At 45.7% G+C, this 21,791-nt stretch overlaps 3 protein-coding genes across 4 annotated transcripts; 1 reads left to right on the top strand and 2 right to left on the bottom strand.

Annotated features, from left to right (window-relative positions):
- Positions 1 to 1,752: 1,752 nt before the first annotated feature.
- Positions 1,753 to 6,489, bottom strand: ccnc (cyclin C). 2 transcript variants are annotated; one of them, XM_083688578.1, is made up of 12 exons: positions 6,366 to 6,489; positions 5,875 to 5,981; positions 5,529 to 5,613; positions 5,366 to 5,435; positions 4,947 to 4,998; positions 4,732 to 4,787; positions 3,830 to 3,865; positions 3,630 to 3,721; positions 3,423 to 3,490; positions 3,257 to 3,336; positions 2,618 to 2,736; positions 1,753 to 2,183 (listed from the first exon to the last, which is right to left on the bottom strand). In XM_083688578.1, the coding sequence occupies exons 1-12, from the start codon at positions 6,395 to 6,397 to the stop codon at positions 2,129 to 2,131; spliced, it is 852 nt and encodes a 283-aa protein (XP_083544704.1). In that variant the 5' UTR covers positions 6,398 to 6,489; the 3' UTR covers positions 1,753 to 2,128. The 2 variants fall into 2 exon arrangements, 1 of the variants encoding a protein (XP_083544704.1); XR_014554697.1 differs by having other exon boundaries at positions 2,155 to 2,183; positions 2,618 to 3,336.
- Positions 6,490 to 7,809: 1,320 nt separating this feature from the next.
- ngs (notochord granular surface) lies at positions 7,810 to 12,874 on the top strand (the record flags this gene model as incomplete). Its single annotated transcript, XM_083689387.1, has 11 exons — positions 7,810 to 8,015; positions 8,291 to 8,450; positions 8,809 to 8,958; positions 9,411 to 9,530; positions 9,719 to 9,814; positions 10,674 to 10,808; positions 10,955 to 11,065; positions 11,210 to 11,320; positions 11,646 to 11,770; positions 12,170 to 12,478; positions 12,781 to 12,874. The coding sequence occupies 11 exons, from the start codon at positions 7,810 to 7,812 to the stop codon at positions 12,872 to 12,874; spliced, it is 1,617 nt and encodes a 538-aa protein (XP_083545513.1).
- Positions 12,875 to 13,571: 697 nt separating this feature from the next.
- pgm3 (phosphoglucomutase 3) lies at positions 13,572 to 21,365 on the bottom strand. Its single transcript, XM_083688570.1, has 13 exons — positions 21,324 to 21,365; positions 20,466 to 20,675; positions 19,805 to 19,989; positions 19,507 to 19,574; positions 19,240 to 19,373; positions 18,748 to 18,943; positions 17,834 to 17,991; positions 17,526 to 17,609; positions 17,130 to 17,228; positions 15,967 to 16,086; positions 15,545 to 15,667; positions 15,041 to 15,214; positions 13,572 to 14,538 (listed from the first exon to the last, which is right to left on the bottom strand). Exons 2-13 carry the CDS (start codon positions 20,670 to 20,672, stop codon positions 14,449 to 14,451), a joined length of 1,638 nt encoding a protein of 545 aa, XP_083544696.1. The 5' UTR covers positions 20,673 to 20,675; positions 21,324 to 21,365; the 3' UTR covers positions 13,572 to 14,448.
- Positions 21,366 to 21,791: the final 426 nt, after the last annotated feature.

Genomic DNA, 21,791 nt, shown 5'->3' with positions numbered 1-21,791 from the left:
AGTAAAATGCTCAGGGGCAAAACAAATCTGGCTGCATCTCAATAGCCTAGAGTGGTTACCTCTTCCTGTCTTCTCTCCTTAATCTGCACTGATCTGAACACAGAGGGCGGGTGACAGCAATATGAAGGTTGCCCAATGGACATCTGCTTTCACCCAGTTCCTTTACATCAGTGAAGATGAATGAAAAGGGAGACTGGGAGGGGAAGGCACTTTAGACTATTGAGATACACCCTCTCAAAAAAGGAAACCACATTCCCCTTCTGGAATCCCAAAAGGGAGTACATCGTCCTTTTACCGGAAACAGTGTGCTCTTGTTAAGTCTTTTTTTTTGTTTGTTTTCTTTAAACCAGCAGCTTTATTTTGTAAGGCATTCAAGCACCCTGTTCTGGACACACAAACACCTCACAGAACGCAAGAGAAACTCTCTCTCTCTCTCACACACACACACACACACACACACACACACACACACACACACACACACACACACACACACACACACACACACACACACACACACACACACACACACACACACACACACACACACACCACAACAAATATATAAAGATATCTACAGGTAAATATGCACACAAACATATTGCGACAGTTCATTTTCGATTAAATACAGTACATGGCAGGTACACACAGAGGACAAAGGAAACAAGTTGGAGGCCCAGTTCCAATACTAGAAAATTCATCCTTCCTTGAAATTATCACTGACCTAAAAGTGAGTGGGGATTGGTCCATGCAAGCTTGTCATTGCATTGCTTTAACCAATCAAGTCACGTCAGATAAGTGATTTCTTCAAGGAAGGGAGGGAGGAAGATACAATTCTAAAGTATTCAAAACAGGGCTGGAGAGCCTTGCTTGCAAAGGATTGATTCAAATTGCCATCAAGACCCAACAGCAGAATAATCTCCAAAAGACTTAAAACAATACAGGGCAAGACCATGAAGAACTGGATGGCCTGATTCGTTATACAATATTCAACTGTACATCTAAAGCAAGGAAAAAAAGGATAATGGAAAAAAACAACAAAAACAACATTGTTGCAGGAAAGTGAATTCATGATGGTAAACACGAAAAATGTGTGTAAGGCAGACTTAGCTAATGCAGTTCATGATTTCTAGTCCTAGCAAATTTGCTCACTGAAGCAAAACACAAAAAGATCAGAAGAGGTAAGGAGGATGTGAGTAAGGCGATTTACAAATGGAGGGGTGGGGTGGGGTGGGATGGGAAAAGTATCGTAACAGTAAATGAAAGTATCTCAAGCTAATGTGTACCCCGGAATATTACATTCTCACCTCCGAACCTGCTAAGTCCTGTGACCAACCAGCACAGAGCTCAGAAAGCAGGACATCCAATCAAGAAACAATCACACAGCCTTACATCCAATCAGATCATATCTCTTCAGTACAGGGTCCAATCATCTTGCAGACGCCAGTAGCAAGGACCACCATACTCCCTGAGGAATGAACACACTCCCAAATGGGCAACACAGACACATGTGCGTGCACACACAGTCCCACACACACACTGATATTAATGATCAAGCTCTGGTCCCACGGAGCTCCATATTAAAATGACTTCTACCTGAGACTATTCAAGGAAGTCAGGATCATCACAACAAATGAAGTTAAACCAACAATCATCCCACCCCACCCGATCTATCGATCTTTCACCTCCACCTCTAAGCAGTCCCCCTCACTGCACCCCCCCCCCCCCCCACCCGACCCGACCCCCACCCGGCATCCTTCTACATTTGATAGCATTCTCACAGTTTTGGTTCAGGTCCATTAGGTTTTAGCAGTTTGAGACAGAGGCCATTTCCTGGCACCACAAGTCAGCAGTCAAACGATTAGCTAGTCGCAGGCATTCCTCGTGTGCGACCAGGCAATCTTGAGAGAGGCCTACTGAGCATGTGAAGAACAGGCTTTCTGTTTGTTTTCATTTTTTTGTGTATATGTCAAGCGAGAGGATTTGGGGTTTGGGGCAAGGGAACCCAGGTTCTTAATTTATTCTGTCGGTTGTTACGTGGGAGTTGCCTCTAATGTCACAATGTTGCTGTTGCAACCTGCTAAGTCGCCGTCCCCTGCTCCCCCAGTCCATGGATCCCAAATGCGGCCTATGATTGGCTGTAGGAGATGTTCTGGTTGCCGTTGGAGCTCTGGTCATTGTCACTGGTACACAAACAAACAAATAGGAAAGGGTTAGTTTAGACAAAAACTAGTTGAGTTAGTTGAGTCAAAAGCATTAAGGCCATTCACATATGGTAACCAAGTTATTAGTGGGGGCTCCAGTTCAAGACTGGGCAACGCTTATTGTTTTATGGTTACAGACTTTGGTAACTATGGTTACAGCCTCTGTTTGTTTTTGTAGAGGACCTTTGGATTTAGGTCTGTTATGGCGCGTTCATGTGGTCTCTGAAACGTACAACTTCAATGTTCCAATTCACGCAAGTTATTTGCATAGAACTTCCTATTGGTTGATTCTGATACTCTCTGAGTAACTCGGGCATCATCTTTCTACAAGCTTCCAAGTCAGAAATAGACAAGAGTTTTCTAGTTCCGAGCAGACATGACACCTAATTAGTACGGGTCTAAGGCGGGCCTACCTGTTGGGGGGTGGTTTGGGTTTAGGCATCTTGCTGAGCACTGCCGCCATCTCCTTGCGGTCGTCAAAGTTCTTCCACTGGTCGTACAGCTTCAGGATCACTCTGATGATCTCCAGGATCTAGTTGGACAAGATCTACATCACCTCACCTTGGTCTACTATGATCACGACATGGACTGGCACAGCCGACCAGCGCTTCTCTCTGAGTGATGGAGCTCTGGTCGAGCCAATTTGTATTTATCTGGCTTTAGAAAGCTACCACGCTTTAAACCAGCGTACACTTATACGTGGTCAGGGGGAATGTTGTTGTGACATGGGATTAAAAAAAAACATTCAGGCCTATTTCCCCCTGAGAGAAACACCTAATTGACCCATTGGAGATCTGAGAGAATTTTCATAGGTTAAAGCATTATGGTTGCTTGGTGGAATTGCTTCTACCGATCCAATGCTTGAAAATCTCCAGAAGTAGTACACAGGGGGGTAGGGGCTGGTGTGGGAATGGAGGCATGGGACATTCAGCAAACAAGGCCAGGTCGTTGCAATGGTACAAGGTGACCGTGGTCATGATGGACTGTCTTAGGGTTAAAGCAGGGTGCTCATAGACCGCAATGTTAGGGTGTGGGGGCGGGGCTAGTCGTACCTTATCCATGTCAACAGACAGCTCAGCGAACCACTGCCTGGCATCCTTCTGCTGTACCACACAGGCCACATGTAGACAGGCTGTGGGGGCAGGGGGGGAGACAATTAATGTAACACCTCACCTAACCTAGCTACCAATAGGAAAGGGGCCAGAGGGTGACTCTTACCGAGAGCGATCATGAAGGGGGGGTAGAGAAGACAGAGGTCGGTCCGGTAAGTGTCGTTCACTATTCTCCTGCAGAAACAATAGTGAACGAATCAGTTTTTCGAACGCGCACACACACACACGAAACACATGTACATTTCTAAGAAGAAAAAAAAAAAAAAAAAACACACAAAACACCTGCGTTCTCACAACCACACCACCCACATACCAGGCCAGTGGTAGTAACATGTCCTCCTGCCCCATGTCCTGAACGTACTGTAGCAGGGGTCTGTAGGGGTGGTACACAATAAGACAACAATCCTGAAAAAGAAAACGTATATCTGTTAATAGATCACCCGCTCAATCAGAACCTAGCACCATATTGCAGTGTTTCGAGACACACGAGAGAGCCTTCTAGAAGGTACTCACCATCAGCTCCAGTAAGTAGAACTCACATTCAAATATCTGGTATGGAAAAAGAAGAAAATAACAAGAAACTGTTATTAGACATATGTACATATTAGTAGCATATCAAAATGGCTACTGTGCATCGTCAGAGCAAACATTGGCGGTGGATAAGGATTTTAAGGTGAAGTATCCCTCTAATATCATTGTTCCTCTCTGTCTCTCTCAGCATTGAGAACTTGCGCTGGATTATCACAGCATCCTGTGAACTTACAGTGTTAATCATCCCGTCCCCTATTGCTTCACGCTACCAGATAATCAATAATAGTCGACATAGTTTTTGGACAGGCCAGGTGTTAGGACAGCCCGGACGAGGTCCTGGCAACTCCGTGGAGACGGGAGATAAATAACCGGCACTGCACAGCAAATTCACAAACCACTTAGCACCGGGGCGAGAGCTGCGACTCGGGCTCGGACACACACACACGTACACACCGCCGGCAGCTACGGTCAGAGCCATCTCCCGCGGCAACGGGAGTTCCATCACAGCTGTGTGAACACTAGTTGTGGAATGTGTCATCTCCGCTGACACCGACACTACAATACAATCCGCACTCGTACGGACAATACCGTAATATATCATACTGGGGTGTTTCAACGTCAGTGACGAGGACTTCACAATACAGTGTGTGTTTGTCGCCTTAGAGAGTGGTACCATCTCCATAATACTCGTGACCATAACAGAGCTTAAGAGTTTCCCCTGCAATTGCTAACGTTTGCTGGGACACCCTTATTCTACTTCTAAGACTGTGAGAATTGATAATTCATTACATTTATAAAGCGCTTTTCATTAAACAAGAATAATCTCAAGAGCGCATCAAATAAAATGGAAAAGAAATCCATTTTGATGGCAAGGTAAGACTTACATGGTTCATTCTGTAAGGGAACTCCTTTGGGAAAGCGTAGGAAAATCGTGTTTTTACTGTTCATAAAAGAAGAAGAAAACACTGGTTAGATCACTGACAATGACATCACAGCATGCACAATACTAGCATGTGGCCTTTGTGCCAGAGCACTGATGTATTTGTCATCTGTAAGGGAGAATCTGCACAGAAACATGTGGTAGGGTCTCCTAACTTACACACAGACGTAGCTGCAGAGATCAGCCTGGTGTTGGAAACCACCCCAAACTCCTGCAGGAGACAAAAACCAGGGAGATTGGTGTATATACAGTTAACAATAATACACCCCCTGAGTATAGCTGACACAGGAGGGCATCACTGATTCCACAAACTTAGTTGACAGGACATAAAGGGATGGGGTTCACCCAAATGACAAATACATGACTAATATGTATCCAAGGTAAGGAAACAAATGTGTAATTCTGGCAATTGGATGAACTATCCCTTTAAGTCTGTCCTAAGTCTGTGGAATCAGTTATGCCATCCTGTGTCAGCTATACTCTCTCAAGAGAAAGCAGACTTTGTTAAAGCATTGAATGTTGGACAACTATCCCTTTAAATGAAAATTCCCCATTATTGTAGGAACAGCTTCCCTTACCTCCACTTTAGAGGCCAGAAAGACACAGGTAGGAGCCATGAGCACCGGGTCTATGCTCTTCAGAGAGTACCTGCAATCAGAGATGAGGAGGACACATACAACCATAATTAGGTTTTCCGTGACGCAGCCAAGACAACTGTCACCGTGGAGACTTCACCCTCACCTAGCATAGAAGCGTTTGAAGTACACCGTCGCCGTGGCGATGACCTGCTGCCGCAGCTTCAGGTGCTCCCCCAGGGCCTGGATGACTGAAACAGGGCGATAAGTCAAACCCAGAACACACCAAACTCCAAACAAATAAAAACAAGTTATGCACAGTTCAGTACACATTACAGGAGTGATACGCTAGACATGAAGCAATACTTAAGCAATACATTTATTGCAAGTACTGTTGATAGGAGCACTGGGGAGTTGCAGGCAATGAGATAAGACTGTTATAACTGAGAAGGAGATTCAGAAGACATGTCGCTATCTAGCTACCAGCTTCTGTACCAAAGATAAACCTCTACCATTGGCAAAAAAGATCTGCAGTTTCCAGTACTCCTCTTCTGTGAGAAACTTCATGTCCTTCTGGCGCTCCTTAATCAAGTCCTGCTTGTCCAGGACCCACTGCAGACTAAGGGGAGAAAGACAGGAGAAATAATGAACAACACAAAGGCGAACATATACAGAACCTCTATTATTAATAGAAGCTAATTTAACAACAACAACAACGCATTGGAAGTAGCTAGCTAGCTACGCTGTCAAGCTAACGATCTTGCTAACCTAGCACACAACGTAATGAGAGCTACAAATACATTTGCTAACTAGTTGACGTTAGCTAACTCAACATAGCAAACATTTCGCAAAGCTATTTATGTTTACTCAATGAATTAAATGCGATACATGAGTAAGTTATCAAGCTAAGATAGCTATGTGGCTAACTGGCTAGGCCCCAAAACAAAAGGGGTTGTTTTCCATAAACAGACCTAAATCTATCATATTTTAACAGAAAACGTACTAATGCGAGCTCTGCCAGAAGTTCCCTGCCATGGCTTTAGAGTTGAGGTAGAAAATTCAACTTTAATCGGATGTATTTATTCCCAAAGAAGTGGGTAGCGAGAAGAAAGTGGCCAGTTATTGAATTTGCAGTGTGACATGCAACATGTTCCTGACGGAGGCTGGCGGTCACGATGATATTGTTCCGGGAATTTAGGTTCCGGATAAATAAATAGAATAATAGAATTTATATAATAAATCTGTTTAATTTCGCCACATAGGGTAATTACATAAATGAGTCATGGCAATATTGGCATTTAGTAATCCATCTCTTCAGACATCTTTAAACAGAGAGCAAACATCTGATAAAGTCATTAATGTGGCTAAAATCGTGTAACTTCAATGAAGAAAAAGTGTGAACAAACCGAGAAATATTATTAAACAACCATGATCCAGTGTAACATATAATAGGGTATGGGTCTAGGGGAAAACTGTCACTCTGGAATTATATTGTGCTGAGGGTTCAAGCTCAATTTGGTTTCTATTCACACATCTAATACTACAACACTGTACACCTGCCAAACGCATGCACGCCCACACACATGGAAAGATTCCTGGGGATTACCAGCCCAAAAGACATCATGCGATTCCTTACGGGTATGAGAGTGGGACACTATGAGCAAGCAACCCACACCCAGACTTTATTCACATTAGGTGACTTGAACCAAAGTTCCAAATTAGATAAGGCGAGGCATGTGTGAGTGAGTGTGTGTGAGTGAGTGTGTGTGTGTGTGTGTGTGTGTGTGTGTGTGTGTGTGTGTGTGTGTGTGTGTGTGAGTGTGTGTGTGTGTGTGTGTGTGTGTGTGTGTGTGTGTGTGTGTGTGTGTGTGCGTGTGTCTGCGTGTGCGTGTGTGTATCAAATAACCTACAAATCCTCAATGATACAATCTTTAGATAGCTGTGTGAACTAAAAATAAAAAAGGCTACATTATGGCAAAAAACATCAACAACAAAATACAAACCATGATCTGATCAACCATGAACAATGCACAATGGGTGGGGTTCAAGGTAAAGTGTTCTTGGTAGCCAATGAGACCCCATGACCTTTGAAGAGATGTTTGCGGGCCTGGGCTCGGCCAACAGTTCACTCACTCGATGATGATATGCTCTATTATTGGCCAATGAAAAGCGGAGATATTTCTCACTTTTATCTGTCTTAATAATTAAGGTTCATCCAACCCTCTATATTTACCACTTTAATCTTCACGGAACCGCGATAGATATTTGCGGTGATGGTCAGCCTCGGGGTGGGAAGGTTCGACATTCCTCGCCGATGGTGCGTCTTGTCGGTGGGAAGGGCTGGAGGAGAGGTGGTAGTTATAAAAGCACCATCATTGCTGAGGAAGGATGTGTGTTCTCCGTTTTCCAGTTTTGAGTAAAGTTAAAGTCACTTGGAAGCCGTCATCATGAGTCGCAGCCCAGAAAGGATGTCTTCTTACCGCCGTCATTTCGAGGGAGCTCTGGCCTCATCCTCATCTTATCAGATGCGGGTGTCAAGCCCCTCTCCGACCCGCAGGGATGCTCGCCACCGCTCCGCCAGCTACAGCCGTAGCGCGGGCTCCATGGGGCGCAGGAACCTCTCCAGCTCACGCGGCAAATCCCGCATGACAGGGTAAGACAACATGACTTAAGAACGTCTCCTGACGAAAGATCATTTTATGAAAGTTCTCTGAAGTAGTCAATATCCCATAGGAGATGTTGTGCACTGATACTTAGGCTACAAGCAGGCTATACTGATGATTTGTTACTGGAAGAAACCATGTCTTATTTAATAATCTATACGTTTACAGGGCTTTCTTACTCAGTAAGAATGAAAAGTGTTGAGTGAAGTTAGAGGTATGTTGATGTGGGTGACTGATGGGTGTCCCTGTTCTCTCCCTACTACAGTAGTGTGAGCATGGGAGCTCTGTGTTTCGGTATGGGGGTGGGGGCAGGACTGGACCTGGACGCGGCTTCCGCGGAGAACCAGGCCTTCCTTACCACCCGCACCAGCGAGAAGCAGGAGATGGTGGCCCTCAATGACCGACTGGCTGCCTACATCGAGAAGGCAAGAAAGACCATGCCTAAGCACACTCATTCAGTCCTCCCTACCTCCCTCCCTCTTTCTCTGTCTCTCTCTCAAACTGTCTTCACACACTCACCGCCCCCCTCTCTGTCTCTCTGTCTCTCTCTCTCTCTCTCTCTCTCTCTCTCTCTCTCTCTCAAACTCTCTCCTTGTTGTTTTTAAATCCACACCACCCCTCTCTTTCGCGCATGCACACACACACACACACACACACACACACTTCAAATCTGTGTTCTGTGTTCTCTGGTTCTAACCTGGGTTCTGTTTTCTCTGGTTCTAACCTGGGTTCTGTGTTCTCTGGTTCTAACCTGGGTTCTGTGTTCCCCGTGTCCTGTCCCAGGTGCGTACCCTGGAGCAGCAGAACAAGCTTCTGGAGACGGAGATTGACGCCCTGCAGAACCGCTTCTTGAAGCCGTCCGGGCTGCGCCAGCTCTACGAGGGCCAGCTGAGGGAGCTCCACAGGATCGCTGAGCAGATGAGAGTGCAGAGGGTAAGGGCTGTCAGTCACCATTCAGAGCCACAACAGAAATGGCCGCCTGCAGTCCGACTCAGAGACAGAAGCCTTTTCTCAATTGTTAGGAACGCGACTCCTCGAGTCCTCTCCTCCATCCTCCACTTGCTTCGTCCTCAAAAAGCGTTGGAGGAGGGGAGGAACCAAGATCTTCTCCTCCAATGCGTTTTCAGTAGGACACGAGTGGAGGACGGAGGAGAGGACACAAGGAGTCGTGTTCCTAATAATTGAGAAAAGGCTATTGATACAGAGCAGCTCAATAAACCCTCCTCCATGTTGCCACCATTCTGACTAGAATGTATAGTAATTGTCATTTTTAGCGACTACATTAGTGACTTCACCATTCACTCCCTTTTGCTGAGATGTTTGGTGGAATAGGACGAGATGAGGTATGCTCTGAGGTTTGAGCGTGTTCTCTCTGGCCTGTGTAGGACCTGGCTTTGGCAGCCAAGGAGGCCATGGGAGGCCAGGTGGAGATTCTCAAGGTCAAATACGAGGAGGCTCTGGAGGCCAGGAAGAAGGTTGAGTTGGAGATCGAAGCTTTCCGCCCGGTGAGAAGCAAAAACACGGACATATACTGTATACACAACCAAAACAAAGACACTCAAACTCCTAATATACCCAGAATATTACCTCTCAGAGCAGTGGAAGCACAGTTTCAACGCCGCTGATATTGTACACACAAACAGCTGTTACTATACACACAAACACATGAATGAAGTGTTCCTGTGTATCTTAGGATGTGGATCGAGCCACCTCAGCCCGCATCGTTCTGGAGAAGCAGCTGGAAAACCTGGAGGTGGAGCTGGCGTTCCTGGAGAGAGTTCACAAAGAGGTAATGTGTCTGTTTGTCCCGGCGGGCCTGTCTTCATATACCGTAGACAAACAGTATGGTATGAACTTAGTTATTTATCCTCTGTGGCTCAGTTGGTAGATCATGGCACTAATAATGCTAAGGTTGTGTGTTCAATTCCTGCTGGATAAAATGGGTGTCACCTAAATGGGATATATCCTTTATCTATACAGGTAAGTCCCATTGAGACTAAACATCTATTTTACAAGAGAGACCTGTTCCAAAGGTGGCAGCAAGCAATCACGTTAGACATGAATATCTCTGTCTACTAATTCACAAAGAGACAATACAGTAGTATTATTCACAACTTGATAAGGTATAAGTGTATCTCTATTCATTAGCTAATGTATACATCAATATGTCTTTGACGAAACATGTCTGTGTCCATAGGATAGCTGTAAATAGTGACCCACGGGCAATAGGCATGCAGTATGATTAGCACTAAAGCTGTAATGAGCTGATAATGACTTAGGACAGTATATGAGTTACAGGGGGAGAGTGTGGATGGGTACAAATGATCAATATACTGTGAAAGCTGTATAGCTGGCAGGCTACGGAGAAGGGGGGTTAGGAGTCAGGTTAGGAGTCAGCGCTAGTGGTGTATTTAGAGTGATTATGATGGTTAAAGTTAAGAGTTTAACACATACGTCTTCAAACGTAGTTAGAGTATAATTCTACAGAAAAGTAAGCCTCACGGTAGCCTGTAAGAAACAACATGGTATCGCCCTCTAACAATGATCTTTTATGACTATGTGAAAATAAACAAATAATTGTTCCCAAAAAGAACACAATGAAGCTTTTCGTGTATTTGAGTGGCCGCCATCTTCTTGACCCCTGACAGGAAATCGAGGAGCTGATGCGGCAGATCTATTCGTCGGTGTCCAAGGTGGAAATGTCCTTTGGCCTCCCTGACCTCTCCTCCGCCCTCAAAGAGATCCAAGCCCAGTACGATAGCATCGCCGCCAGAAACCTAGCGGTACATATCAACATGTTATTACATGTTTATTACACAGGCATTATTATGTATTAAACATTAGACACATCACTTATTAGACTGGAAAGAAAAAAATATTCTTCTTTTTCATACAGTATAATTGCGTTTGTGTCTCTTTTTTTTCTCAGGAAATGGACGCTTGGTACAAGTCAAAGTTCCAAGACATGAACACTGCGTCAACAAAACATGCTCAGAACCTGAGAAGCTTCAGAGAGGAAATCGGAGGTTACAAGAAAGACGTAAGAGAGACCCTCTTTTCATCATTTCATCATTTACAGCCCCACCAATCAACAGCATGAACAGTTTTGTGTGTGTGTGTGTGTATGTGTGTGTGTGTGTGTGCGCGCTTGTGTGTGCGCACTTATGTGTGTGTGTGTGTGTAGATCTTAAACAAGGAACGCGAGTTGGAATCGCTGAAGACAAGGAATGAGTCTCTGGAAATTCAGATTCGTGATGCTCTGGAGAGGTTCAAGAAAGAGGAGGAGGATTATCAGGTGAGAACCCCTCAGAACACCTCAACCTTCAAAATAAAGCTTTTACTTTATAAAATGGGCAACAAGTGACTGTTCATCAGACAGACTCTTATTTACACCCAATCTATACCAACCTACTGGTAATCTCTATTTTGGAGACACTTTTTGTGCTCACTCTACGTTGCATTTTCCAAAAACAGCTTGTTTTGAGTGCAAAAAACCCCCTCATCTTACATACTGTAGGCTACCAATATACTTCAAATCAAAGGGGAGCAGTCTGTTCTCCTGCTCCTGTACCTACTTCTAAAGGCTCAGTCCTTAAGGCCATGTCATGTCTCCCCCACAGGAGCGTATTGAGAGTCTGAAGCTGGATCTGAAGCAGATCAAGGAGAAGATCGCTCTGCTGCTGAGGGAGTACCAGGAACTTCTCAACGTCAAGATGTCCCTGGAGATTGAGATCATCACCTACAGGTGACAGTGACACGGCCACCGGGGACAGGATAGGGTCAGCTTTAGGTTAGGGGTGTGGTCAGCTTTAGGTTAGGGGTGGTCAACTTTAGGTTAGGGGTGGTCAGCTTTAGGTTAGGGGTGGTCAACTTTAGGTTAGGGGTGGTCAGCTTTAGGTTAGGGGTGACCAGCTTTAGGTTAGGGGTGGTCAGCTTTAGGTTAGGGGTGGTCAGCTTTAGGTTAGGGGGCAAGGGCACTTTTAACAGCAGTTAATCATTAAGAACCAAAGGGATCCATACAATGTGAAATCAAACAGCGAAAGTAATGCTCAAGGAGGCTTTGTATTTGGCAAGAAGCAGGCCGTATCACTATTGGTACACAGTGCGATTGCTCATGTCTGTCCTGTGGCTCTATATTTGGCAGGAAGCTGATCGAGGGCGAGGACAACCGCCTGAGCACCATGGTCCAGAGCATGTCCCTGATGGGCGGAGGGGGAGGAGCCATGTCCATGAGCGCCATCTCTGCCACTGTTAGTTCCGCCGCCGCTGTGGGGAATGGGGCAGGGCTAGGGGCCGGTCTGGGCGGAGCCCCCAATGGCGAGGTTGGCACTAGTCCTAGAAAGGTGGAGAAGGCTCCTGGGGAAATAGAAGTGATTGAGTCCGAGAGCCAGACAGAGAGCTACAGAGAGGAGCAGTCTGTAGAGATGACGGAGAGGAAGACTGTGCTTATCAGGTAGAGGAAGCCTGGGTTCTACTTGTAACCTTACCGGGATATAATGTATGATATAGTCTGTCATCTGTCTAGAAACTGTTAAATTGTCCTTCATATGAGTTGAAGATATGAGGGTAGATGTTACATGTTGTTTTATAGACTTACTACAGTAGTTATTGTCATCTCTACACAGTCCCAAATCAACAAAATGGCCGCCTTACAGAACATTTCTTGAAACTATCTGAAAGAGAGATATATTTGTGTCACCTCCGATAGTATCGTTTTACAACCCATTTTTCCTGCCTGTGGCCATTTCCTCCCAGAACAGTTAAGACACCAGAGGACACTTTTGAGAGCGACACACAGGAACGCACCATGATCATCACCGGAGCGGCCGACGACACAGACGAGGACTAGACGAGGACCCCCCCAAACACCCCCCCCCCCCCCACCACCCTATCCTGCTGCTCTACCATGTTCTACCCTAACCTCACCCTCCACCTCACCCTATATAGCCCCCCAACAAACCCCCAACCCTAACCCCCCCCCCAAAAAGATGATAGTACTGCGACTCCACTCTGCCTTCTGATAGGTCAGATAGAATGTCTACCATTTTGCTCACACCTGTCCAATCCTCTTAGCCCCCCCCCCCCCCCTCCACACACACACACACACACACACACACCATTCCCCTAGGATATGATAGTGGTCTTCAGGACCCCTCCGGTCCTCTTCTGTGGCTGTCCCTGTTCCTGCCTGCACTAAACTCCCTCTGAGCCTCCAGCTGCCTTCCTGATAGCCTTTAACTACCATACCTCTGTGTGTCGGTGATCCCCGTCTCTGCAAGCAATGAATAAAATAAACGGCAAGCAATCATATCTTGTTTTCTTTGTGTGGTCTTCATTTCAGAGATAATGTTCATCATTCTGATCCTGACTGGATGCTGGTGATACTCTCAGTCTCTGTCAGACTGTTCATCATTTGAACATTACCTTTTATGTTCCAGTTGAGATATGCTATGATATGCTATCATAAATAGATGTGGTGAAGAATATGTTTTCGAATGGGTATCAACATGGGCAAATGAATACATCACAAGTTTGTAAACGTGGAAATCTATTTCCTATCTTTATTTATGGTTCTCAGTAACCATAGCAGCACAATCTTTCCAGTTGAGGTTCGTTCAAGGAGATACAATCATTCATTTACAGTTATGTCAAATGCTCTACTATAACAAATTGCTTTTGTAAACCTTTCCTATCACAATTTCATAAGGGGATAGTACAAAACCACCTAATTGACAGAGCATTACAGTTAGTAAGAAACAATCTTTTAGCACATTATACATGTACAGTGAAATCTAAGAATATAAGAAGAGTATGCATGTTCTCTCTCTATTTGTAGTGCATAAGATACATATGGAGTCCAGGAGAGGCTGGAGGAGGTAGAAATCGGAGGATGGGCTCATTGTAACGCATGGAACGGAATCGGGAATGGTGTATTTGAACGTGTGTGTTTGATACCATTCCTCATTCCGTTCCATGCATTACAATCAGCCTGTCCACTGATTTCAAGTCATACAGATATTAATACAGATATAAAGTTCTAGATAGCAGATACACTAGTGCTAATAATATTAATTACTAATATTAATTACTGTCAGCAAGTGCTCCCTTCATTGTCTCTCAGAGTGAATCCCTTTCTTTCGTACTGAAATCTAATTCATTTTTTAATGAACAGAAAAGTGATATACAATATTAAAATGCAATATATGGTATAAAATGATTTGGCACCCCAAAAAACTGCTACAAACTTGACGTGCAATCATGGCTTCAGGAAGTGATGTCATTATTATGAGATGAGCGTAAAAAAAAGCACAGGATTGTTCGATAAAGACATTGCATAGGGAACCTGTGTCTGTGTGTGTGTGTGTGTGTGTGTGTGTGTGTGTGTGTGTGTGTGTGTGTGTGTGTGTGTGTGTGTGTGTGTGGTTAGTGTAAAGATTTGGGCTCCTCTCCCACCCCTCCGGCGAGGCGGTACACTGCCAGACTAACTTCATGTGCCAGGGTATCAGCACTCTCCTAAAACACACGGAAACAGAAATACACACACAACGGTCATCAGTCATTGTAATAATTTGACATTCAAAAATAGCTGACACAATCCCAGTTCTCCCTCGAGGGGAGAGAGAGAGAGAGAAATACAAAAAAGTGTGTATGTGAGGAAAAAGAGCATGAGAAAGGTGGGGAGAGAGAGAGAGAGAGAGAAAGAGAGAGAGAGAGAGTGAGAGAAAGAGAGAGAGAGAGTGAGAGAGAGAGTGAGAGAAAGAGAGAGAGGTAGAGAGAGAGAGAAAGAGAGTGAAAAAGAGAGAGACAAAGAAAGAGAGAGAGAAAGAGAGAGAGGTAGAGAGAGAGAGAAAAAGAGAGAGAAAAAGAGAAAGAGAAAGAGAGAGAGTGAGTGAGTGAGTAAGTGTGAGTGAGAAAGTTAAATCAATCTCTGCTGAGCCTCATTTCCCCTTTCCACTCCACCCCAGATATCTACCGCTGCGGCCCGGTTGTGGACCCCGAGGTTCTGCCTGCTCACCTGACTGTCTGCCTCAGCGTACACCCGGACCACGTCCTCGGTGCCCGACGGCCGCACAAAGGAGCGAGCCTGACGGTACTTCTTCACCAGGCTGTCGATGGTCTCCTGCAGACCTGCCGGACTCACCGTTCGCCTCTCTGCGTCTGTCGTGTCAATCACCCTCCGGTCTGCCACCTAGAGGACACAGAACAACACTGCAACTTGGATCACAACCTGGTTTTCCCCTAGACTTATTGTCAGTGGGGTTGTAATTCTGCTTCAGCCAAGTCCTTAAGGGTTAGGGTTTTTGCAGGACAGACTGGTGTCTGTTGTCGAGGGAAGTGTAGAATGTATTCCTTGGATCGTGTGAGTAGATGTTTAAGGGAGTAAGGACAGTAGTCTACTCAAGAGAAAGTGTCGACTTTTTCTACACAGCTCAGTGTAACACCCAGAATATCCAGTATCCAGTGTAGAAGTGCCACACACACGCACACGCACGCACACGCACGCGCACACACACCTCACCTTCACTTTCAGCTGTCTGTTGGGCAGGTCTGTGTAGATGGCATCCCACTGTTGGACTGTCATCCCCCTGATGGCCAACACAGCCTCAATCAACAACATGTCAGAGATGGCATCTCCCACCGTCTACAGGGAGAGAAAGAGGGAGAGACAGCGGGAGAGAGAGAGGGAGAGAGAGAGAGGGGGTATCAAACTTGCATAGTGAGATAGAGATTGTACCGACACTATCAACCAACAGATGCAGAGAGATTTCCAAATAACAACAGCAACAGAAATAGCAACTACTACAAGAACAACAGCAACAGCAACAGCAACAACAACAACAACACATATCTACTCTGTATACATAATTCACACAGTTTGACTGTGCATAGACCGCTTCATCGCTAGGCTGTTGACCTGACCCGACCGTTTATGGACCGTACCTGGTTGATGAGGTTGACCGTGTTTTGCAGTAGGATTGCGGCACACTTCCTCTCGTCGTTAGAGTTGGAGTCCTGGGCTAGGTGCTGGATCTTCTCCTCCGCTGCTTTACTGAACAGGACCTGGGACATGACCGCAACACGACCGCAACACGACCACAATATCAGACACCAGAGCGGTCCTGGTGGTGACCCATGTGTTTTCACGAGTCATTTCTAATCCAATCAAATTGGATTTGTCACTTATATCACATACAGTTGGAAGAGACGATGTTTTGGGTTCTTGCTCCACGCTCAACAACAACAATTCAATCATAAGTAATAAAAAGTGACAAGAAAGTGACAATAGTTTCACTCAGTATTACTACGTCATAATCAAGGTGCATTATTACAAAGCTCTTCAAAGACGTTGTGTCTTTGAAGGAAAATTCATTGAGGCTAGTTCATGTTCTCGAGGACAATGGAAATAGGAAGCACTCCAAAAAACTTAATACAGATAAAGAGAAATCACCTCATTTTACCCTTTTCATTTTCTGACAAGCAGGCTATCACTCCTTTATCAGAGAACAAGTTCATTCATGTTTTTTGGAGTGCATTTATGTTGTTCCCTGAAATTGGGAGTTTTCACCCGTACCCCACCCGTAGCCCACCTGTAACCCACCCCTACCCCACACGTACCCCACCTGTAAGCCACCCGTAACCCACCCGTAACCCACCTGTAACCCACCTGTAACCCACCCCAGAGAGTAACCCACCTGTAACCCACCCCTAACCCACCTGTAACCCACCTGTAACCCATCCGTAATCCACCTGTAACCCACCTATAACCCACCTGTAACTCACCTGTAACCCATCCGTAACCCACCTGTACCCCACCTGTAAGCCACCTATAACCCACCTGTAACCCACCCGTAACCCACCCGTAACCCACCCGTACCCCACCCGCACCCCACCCGTACCCCACCCGTAACCCACCTGTAACCCCACCTGTACCCCACCGGTAACCCACCTGTAACCCCACCTGTAACCCACCGGTAACCCACCTGTAACCCACCTGTAACCCACCTGTATCCCACTAGGCCCTCGTTCATGTTATTGATGAAGACCCTTCCTCCTAGACTTTGATTGGTGCTTTTCTGATGTTATTGTATATGTAGCCAACTCACAGTTCCGTGGCCGTTGGCCTCGAAGTAAACGCCGATGTCAAACTCCTGGGCGGCGTGGTGAAGGTGTTTCACTCCTGTCTTAGTGCACCTCACTATCACCTAGGGTTACAGAGGAGAGGGTAGTACTGACGCCATGCTGCATGCAGGTGTGTGTGTGTGTGTGTGTGTGTGTGTTGAACTTAGATGGAGTGTGTCTTGAACTCAGTGGTGTAGAATCAAGGTGAGTTCAGGTTGTTGCCACTAGCCACTAACATTTCTGGCTTAACGTTCTGTAACATTAAACCCTCCCGGAATAAGATGTGTGTTAAATAACAGTGTGTGTTGGAATTGTGAGTCTGTGTGTGTGTGTGTGTGTGTGTGTGTGTGTGTTCAGTTCAGGTGTGTGTGTAGACTTACCTTCATCGTGTCTTCCAGGTAGCAGGTAGAGCTTCCATTAGCATAGGCTGTCTGTACCACTGCTATCTGCAGGTCAAGACCAGCCTACTCAAACACACACAGGGAGAACACAGGTTAGTGTGCGTGTGTGCGTGTGTGTGTGTGTGTGTGTGTGTGTGTGTGTTTAGTCACTGATGAGAGCCAGTGCATAGTGTGTGACAGTGTGAGAATGTGTGGGTGAGTAAGTGTTTGTAGTGTGATTTGTGCAGTGTGTGCGTGTGAAGTCAATCAGGATGTGTGTGTGTGTGTGTGTGTGTGTGTGTGTGTACCTGTGTGAGTAGTTCTTTGAGGTAGGTGCTGATGAGCATGGCGATCTTGTCACCGTCCAACAGGTGGAATCGTCTTTCAGAGTCGCTGTAGTAGTAGACTATACGATCAGCATCGCCATCAAATGAACAACAACGCTCTCCCACACTCATCTGGACACCTGTGATACGAGAGAGAGAGAGAGAGAGAGAGAGAGAGAGAGAGAGAGAGAGAGAGACAGACAGACAGACAGAGAAAGAGTGTGTGAGAGAGAGAAAGAGACAGAGAGACAGAGAAAGAGTGTGTGAGAGAGAGAGAGAGAGAGAGACGGAGAAAGAGTGTATGTCAGAGAGAGAGAGAGAGAGAGAGAGAGACAAGGGTGAGAGCCTTCTCATTTATACATAATGGCATTGAGCTGCGCTAGAGTCTCCCTCTAGTGGTCAAGTATGGAAACTATTATTGCAAAGTTATCAATATTCGACAGTATACTGTCTATCAACCTCAGGTGTGTCACTAGGCGTGTATCAATGGTTTGCTTATCAATCACCTGCCCTCCTGAGAGAAACACCCAGGGGTCATAGTTCTTTTATGGACTAACGGCACTTGGACACACCCTGTAAGCCCAGCAAAGCAACCCTAGCCTTGGTGTACTTCAGGCTGAACCACCAATAGCCATTTTACTTCCTATCTTTGTACTAATATGAATGAACTTGACAGATACAAGCAACTCGCTCATAAACTCCCCACCATATTTCTTTTACAACATGTTATTGTTGTAAATTCTCATGTATTTCACTAATGGATTTTACCACCATGTGGGATCAATAATGTCAAGTCTTTCAGATTAGTGCAGATGAAATAGAAGCGATGAGACCAGATGTCGCCATTTTGGGGTCAATAGAGACACCATTTTGGGTCTGCCGTTGCCCAGTCGCACCTGTGGGAGCTCCCTGCTGTACTTTGACGTAGTCGGCCCCACAGAGATGGTTGAGCTTGCCGCTGGTGCCGTCGTTGAAGAGGGAGAGCTTCAGCTCCTTCTTCAGATAGGTCTCCATCTCACACACCTTCAGAGCCCCGATGCCGTTAGCTCCGTCTACCAGGAGGTGCTTCTGATCATCTGTGCGGTTCTGGACCTGCGTGAGAGAGAGGGGATGGAAGGATGGATGGATGGATGGATGGATGGATGGATGGATGGATGGATGGATAGATGGATGGATGAGTGGATGGAGTAAATAGATAGAGTGACATACAGACGTAAAGAAAAGTATATGAAAGATGGAGATGTAAAGAGAAAGGTTTGCATTTGAGATAGACGTATGGAAAGAGAGAGACAGAAAAAGATAAAGAGCAAGAGAAATGTAAAAGAGAAAGAGAGAGAGAGAGAGACAGAGACACATAGAGACAGAGACGATCGATAGAGCAGTCTTACGTTCTTGGTGAGCTGGATGAAAGCCTGCGACAGCTTCTGGTAGTAGCCCTGGACCGTGGCTTCGCCATAGCGACCCTGCGTGTTCTGACAACACACCATGTAGTGGAGCTGGGGCGTGGTCACCAAGCCGTAGTCTGACGGGACAGACAGGGAGAGCGGCCAATCAGTAAGCTCCAAATAGGGAGAGAACAACCAACCATTCCCACACGGAGGTGTCAGTGGTCAACAAACAGCGAGGGAGACCAATTGGCCCGAGGGTTAACGCACCTTTACTGTGGCCACCCAGGGAGGAAACTCCATCTAACACCGCCTGTGATAGGATATCACTGCTGCGCCTGGAGACACACAACCAATCAGATCAAACGGTGTATATACAACTAATAGTACTCTACTATATCTGTATTATAGCACTACTTAAGCCTAAGGGAACATCTTAGGCTAACCTGGTACATTGAGAAATAACCTGGAGTCTTCAAAGCAACATCTGGCATATTCGAGAGAGGCTAACATGGTATTTTCTTAGAACCGTCGATGTTTAGTTTCCGGAGAACGTTTAAAGCCGAACCTGGTGTCTTTGCCCACAAACACGTTGGCCTCCTGGCTCATGCTGATGGCCTCCCTCTCGATGACGTCCTTCAGGGCGGAGAGCAGACCCTCCTGCTCCGCGTTAGCCAGCTGGGTGGCGTAGCCCTCCCAGGCCGGGGTCACCATCTCCCCCATGGGGTCTACCAGCTTCACCCCGTTGTCCTCCTGTGGGGATGGAGGGAGAGACGGAGAGGGGGAGAGGAAGGAAGGTAGGGATAGAAATTGGGATTTTGTGGATCATGGGAGTGAAGAGAAAGAGAGGAAGAAATGAGAGATAAGAGACAGAGAGAGAGAGAGACATAGAGAGAGAGAGAGAGAGAAAGAGAGAGTGTGTGTGAGAGAGAGAGAGAAAGAGAGGTAGATGAGAAGGAGAGGAGAAAGGGCCAAAGAGACAGATAGGGATGAGAGGGCGAGAGAGAGAGAGAGAGGCATTTGAAAAAAACCGACACTTTACCTGAAAGCCAAATCAATACGAGACAACCTTCCTCCAAAAATATCGATAGCAAATCAACAATAGCTTGGTTTGTGGCCATGAGCATACCACAAATGGAAATGTACTACAGCTGGAGAGAGAGAGACCCTGAACACACACAATAACAGAGGAAAGGAAAGACACCATGCATGTATTGTATTTCTGTCACCTCTGGGTTGTGAGAAGCAGTGACCATGACTCCAATGGTGGCCATCGTCTTCTTGGACCTGAGGGTGGCCAGTAGACCCATCCGGAACATGACATGGTCTAGCTGTTTAGCGTTGGTTCTGAACCCGGCAGTGCCGTACTGCAGGACCAACCCCGCGGGCTTGGGGTGGAGTGAAGACTGCTGGGATACTTCCTCAAATTGGGCCATTTCCTTTTCCATAGAATACAGACAAAAATAAGCCTCAGTCCAAATAAGGTTGGAGTAACCTATTCTTCTTACCTTGTCTCCTTCCCTTCACGAACGATTAGGTGACAACTATTTTGACGACACAACTGTAGCCCTAGTTATCACAAACCCTTTAAGGAAAGGAAACAATACACTTGGTATTTGCATGATGCATTGCAGTAAGCCTATAGGCGAGGTTTTCATATCACTATTTCAGAAATGTGACCCTATAACTACCCACATTGCTAATTTGACTACTGACCTAACAATTCACCAATGGTGACAGCTCTTCCTCTTTAAATGTAATGTAACACACTGGAAGTAACATTTTGTAGCAGCCTATGCTTCAATAAAACGTGGAACACAAAGAAGGGTATTTGTGTTCCACAAATGACATTTGCATTTGTACCCTACTCCAAAGGGCAAAGTTTATATCAAAGGTTTATCTGTGCTGAATATGACAGTCAGCTGATACTATGTGCATGAAACAACATTGAACAATCAATAGCTCAAATGAATGACAGACTAATTGCGTTACGATGGCAATTTCGTTACGAAAAGACATTGAAAAGCAGACAAGTAATTTCGAACCACGCTTAAATTGATATGCAAAATATGTTTTGTTTTACTCACTTGCAGTTGTTGGGGGAAATACAGGATACTGGCAGGGCAGTGAAAGCTTCCTGATTGTCCTGGCGACGTGGCTGCAGATCCGGGTACGTCACATGGCTCCGCCCATGACCCCGCCCTTGTCGTGTGCCGCTACATTGAACGACGCACAACAATAATCCCGAGGGGGTGCGCACAGAGGGCAGATTAAATATTTGCATTTCTTCCCTGAGTCCTGTTTTACGGGGAGCATATCATTGATTTACTCCACAATTAGTAAGCTATTGTAGGTCCAATAGTATACCAATTATGCTGCGTGTTTGCCTATCTATCTTAATCTTGTGAGTCCTAAAATAAAATAATACATTGTCAGCCTGAGTTGGCTATACGGTTGGGACCTTGGCCTAATTCAACAAATGGCAAATGACTACTCTGAGGAAAACCTGCCCAATCATGTTGTGCCTATATTGCCTTCAGGTCTACAGGGCTGCA

Source organism: Argentina silus, assembly GCF_951799395.1.
Source record: "Argentina silus genome assembly, chromosome: 17".
NCBI lineage: Eukaryota > Metazoa > Chordata > Actinopteri > Argentiniformes > Argentinidae > Argentina > Argentina silus.
Note: the sequence above shows the minus strand (reverse complement) of the source record. Positions and strands in the feature narration are given on the sequence as shown.

What these genes read in the sequence shown, in the direction of transcription:
- pgm3 (XM_083688570.1), bottom strand. Translation starts at nt 20,672, where the DNA reads ATGGCCCAATTTGAGGAAGTATCCCAGCAGTCTTCACTCCACCCCAAG. An exon ending in TCAAAGAACTACTCACACAG is followed by an intron (nt 17,610 to 17,833) that starts GTACACACACAC and finishes GTGTTTGAGTAG; the next exon opens with GCTGGTCTTGACCTGCAGAT. An exon ending in CGGTCAACCTCATCAACCAG is followed by an intron (nt 15,668 to 15,966) that starts GTACGGTCCATA and finishes CTCTCCCTGTAG; the next exon opens with ACGGTGGGAGATGCCATCTC.
- ccnc (XM_083688578.1), bottom strand. Translation starts at nt 6,397, where the DNA reads ATGGCAGGGAACTTCTGGCAGAGCTCGCATTA. An exon ending in TTCTGGCCTCTAAAGTGGAG is followed by an intron (nt 4,999 to 5,365) that starts GTAAGGGAAGCT and finishes TGTCTCCTGCAG; the next exon opens with GAGTTTGGGGTGGTTTCCAA. An exon ending in TCCCTTACAGAATGAACCAT is followed by an intron (nt 3,866 to 4,731) that starts GTAAGTCTTACC and finishes TTTCCATACCAG; the next exon opens with ATATTTGAATGTGAGTTCTA.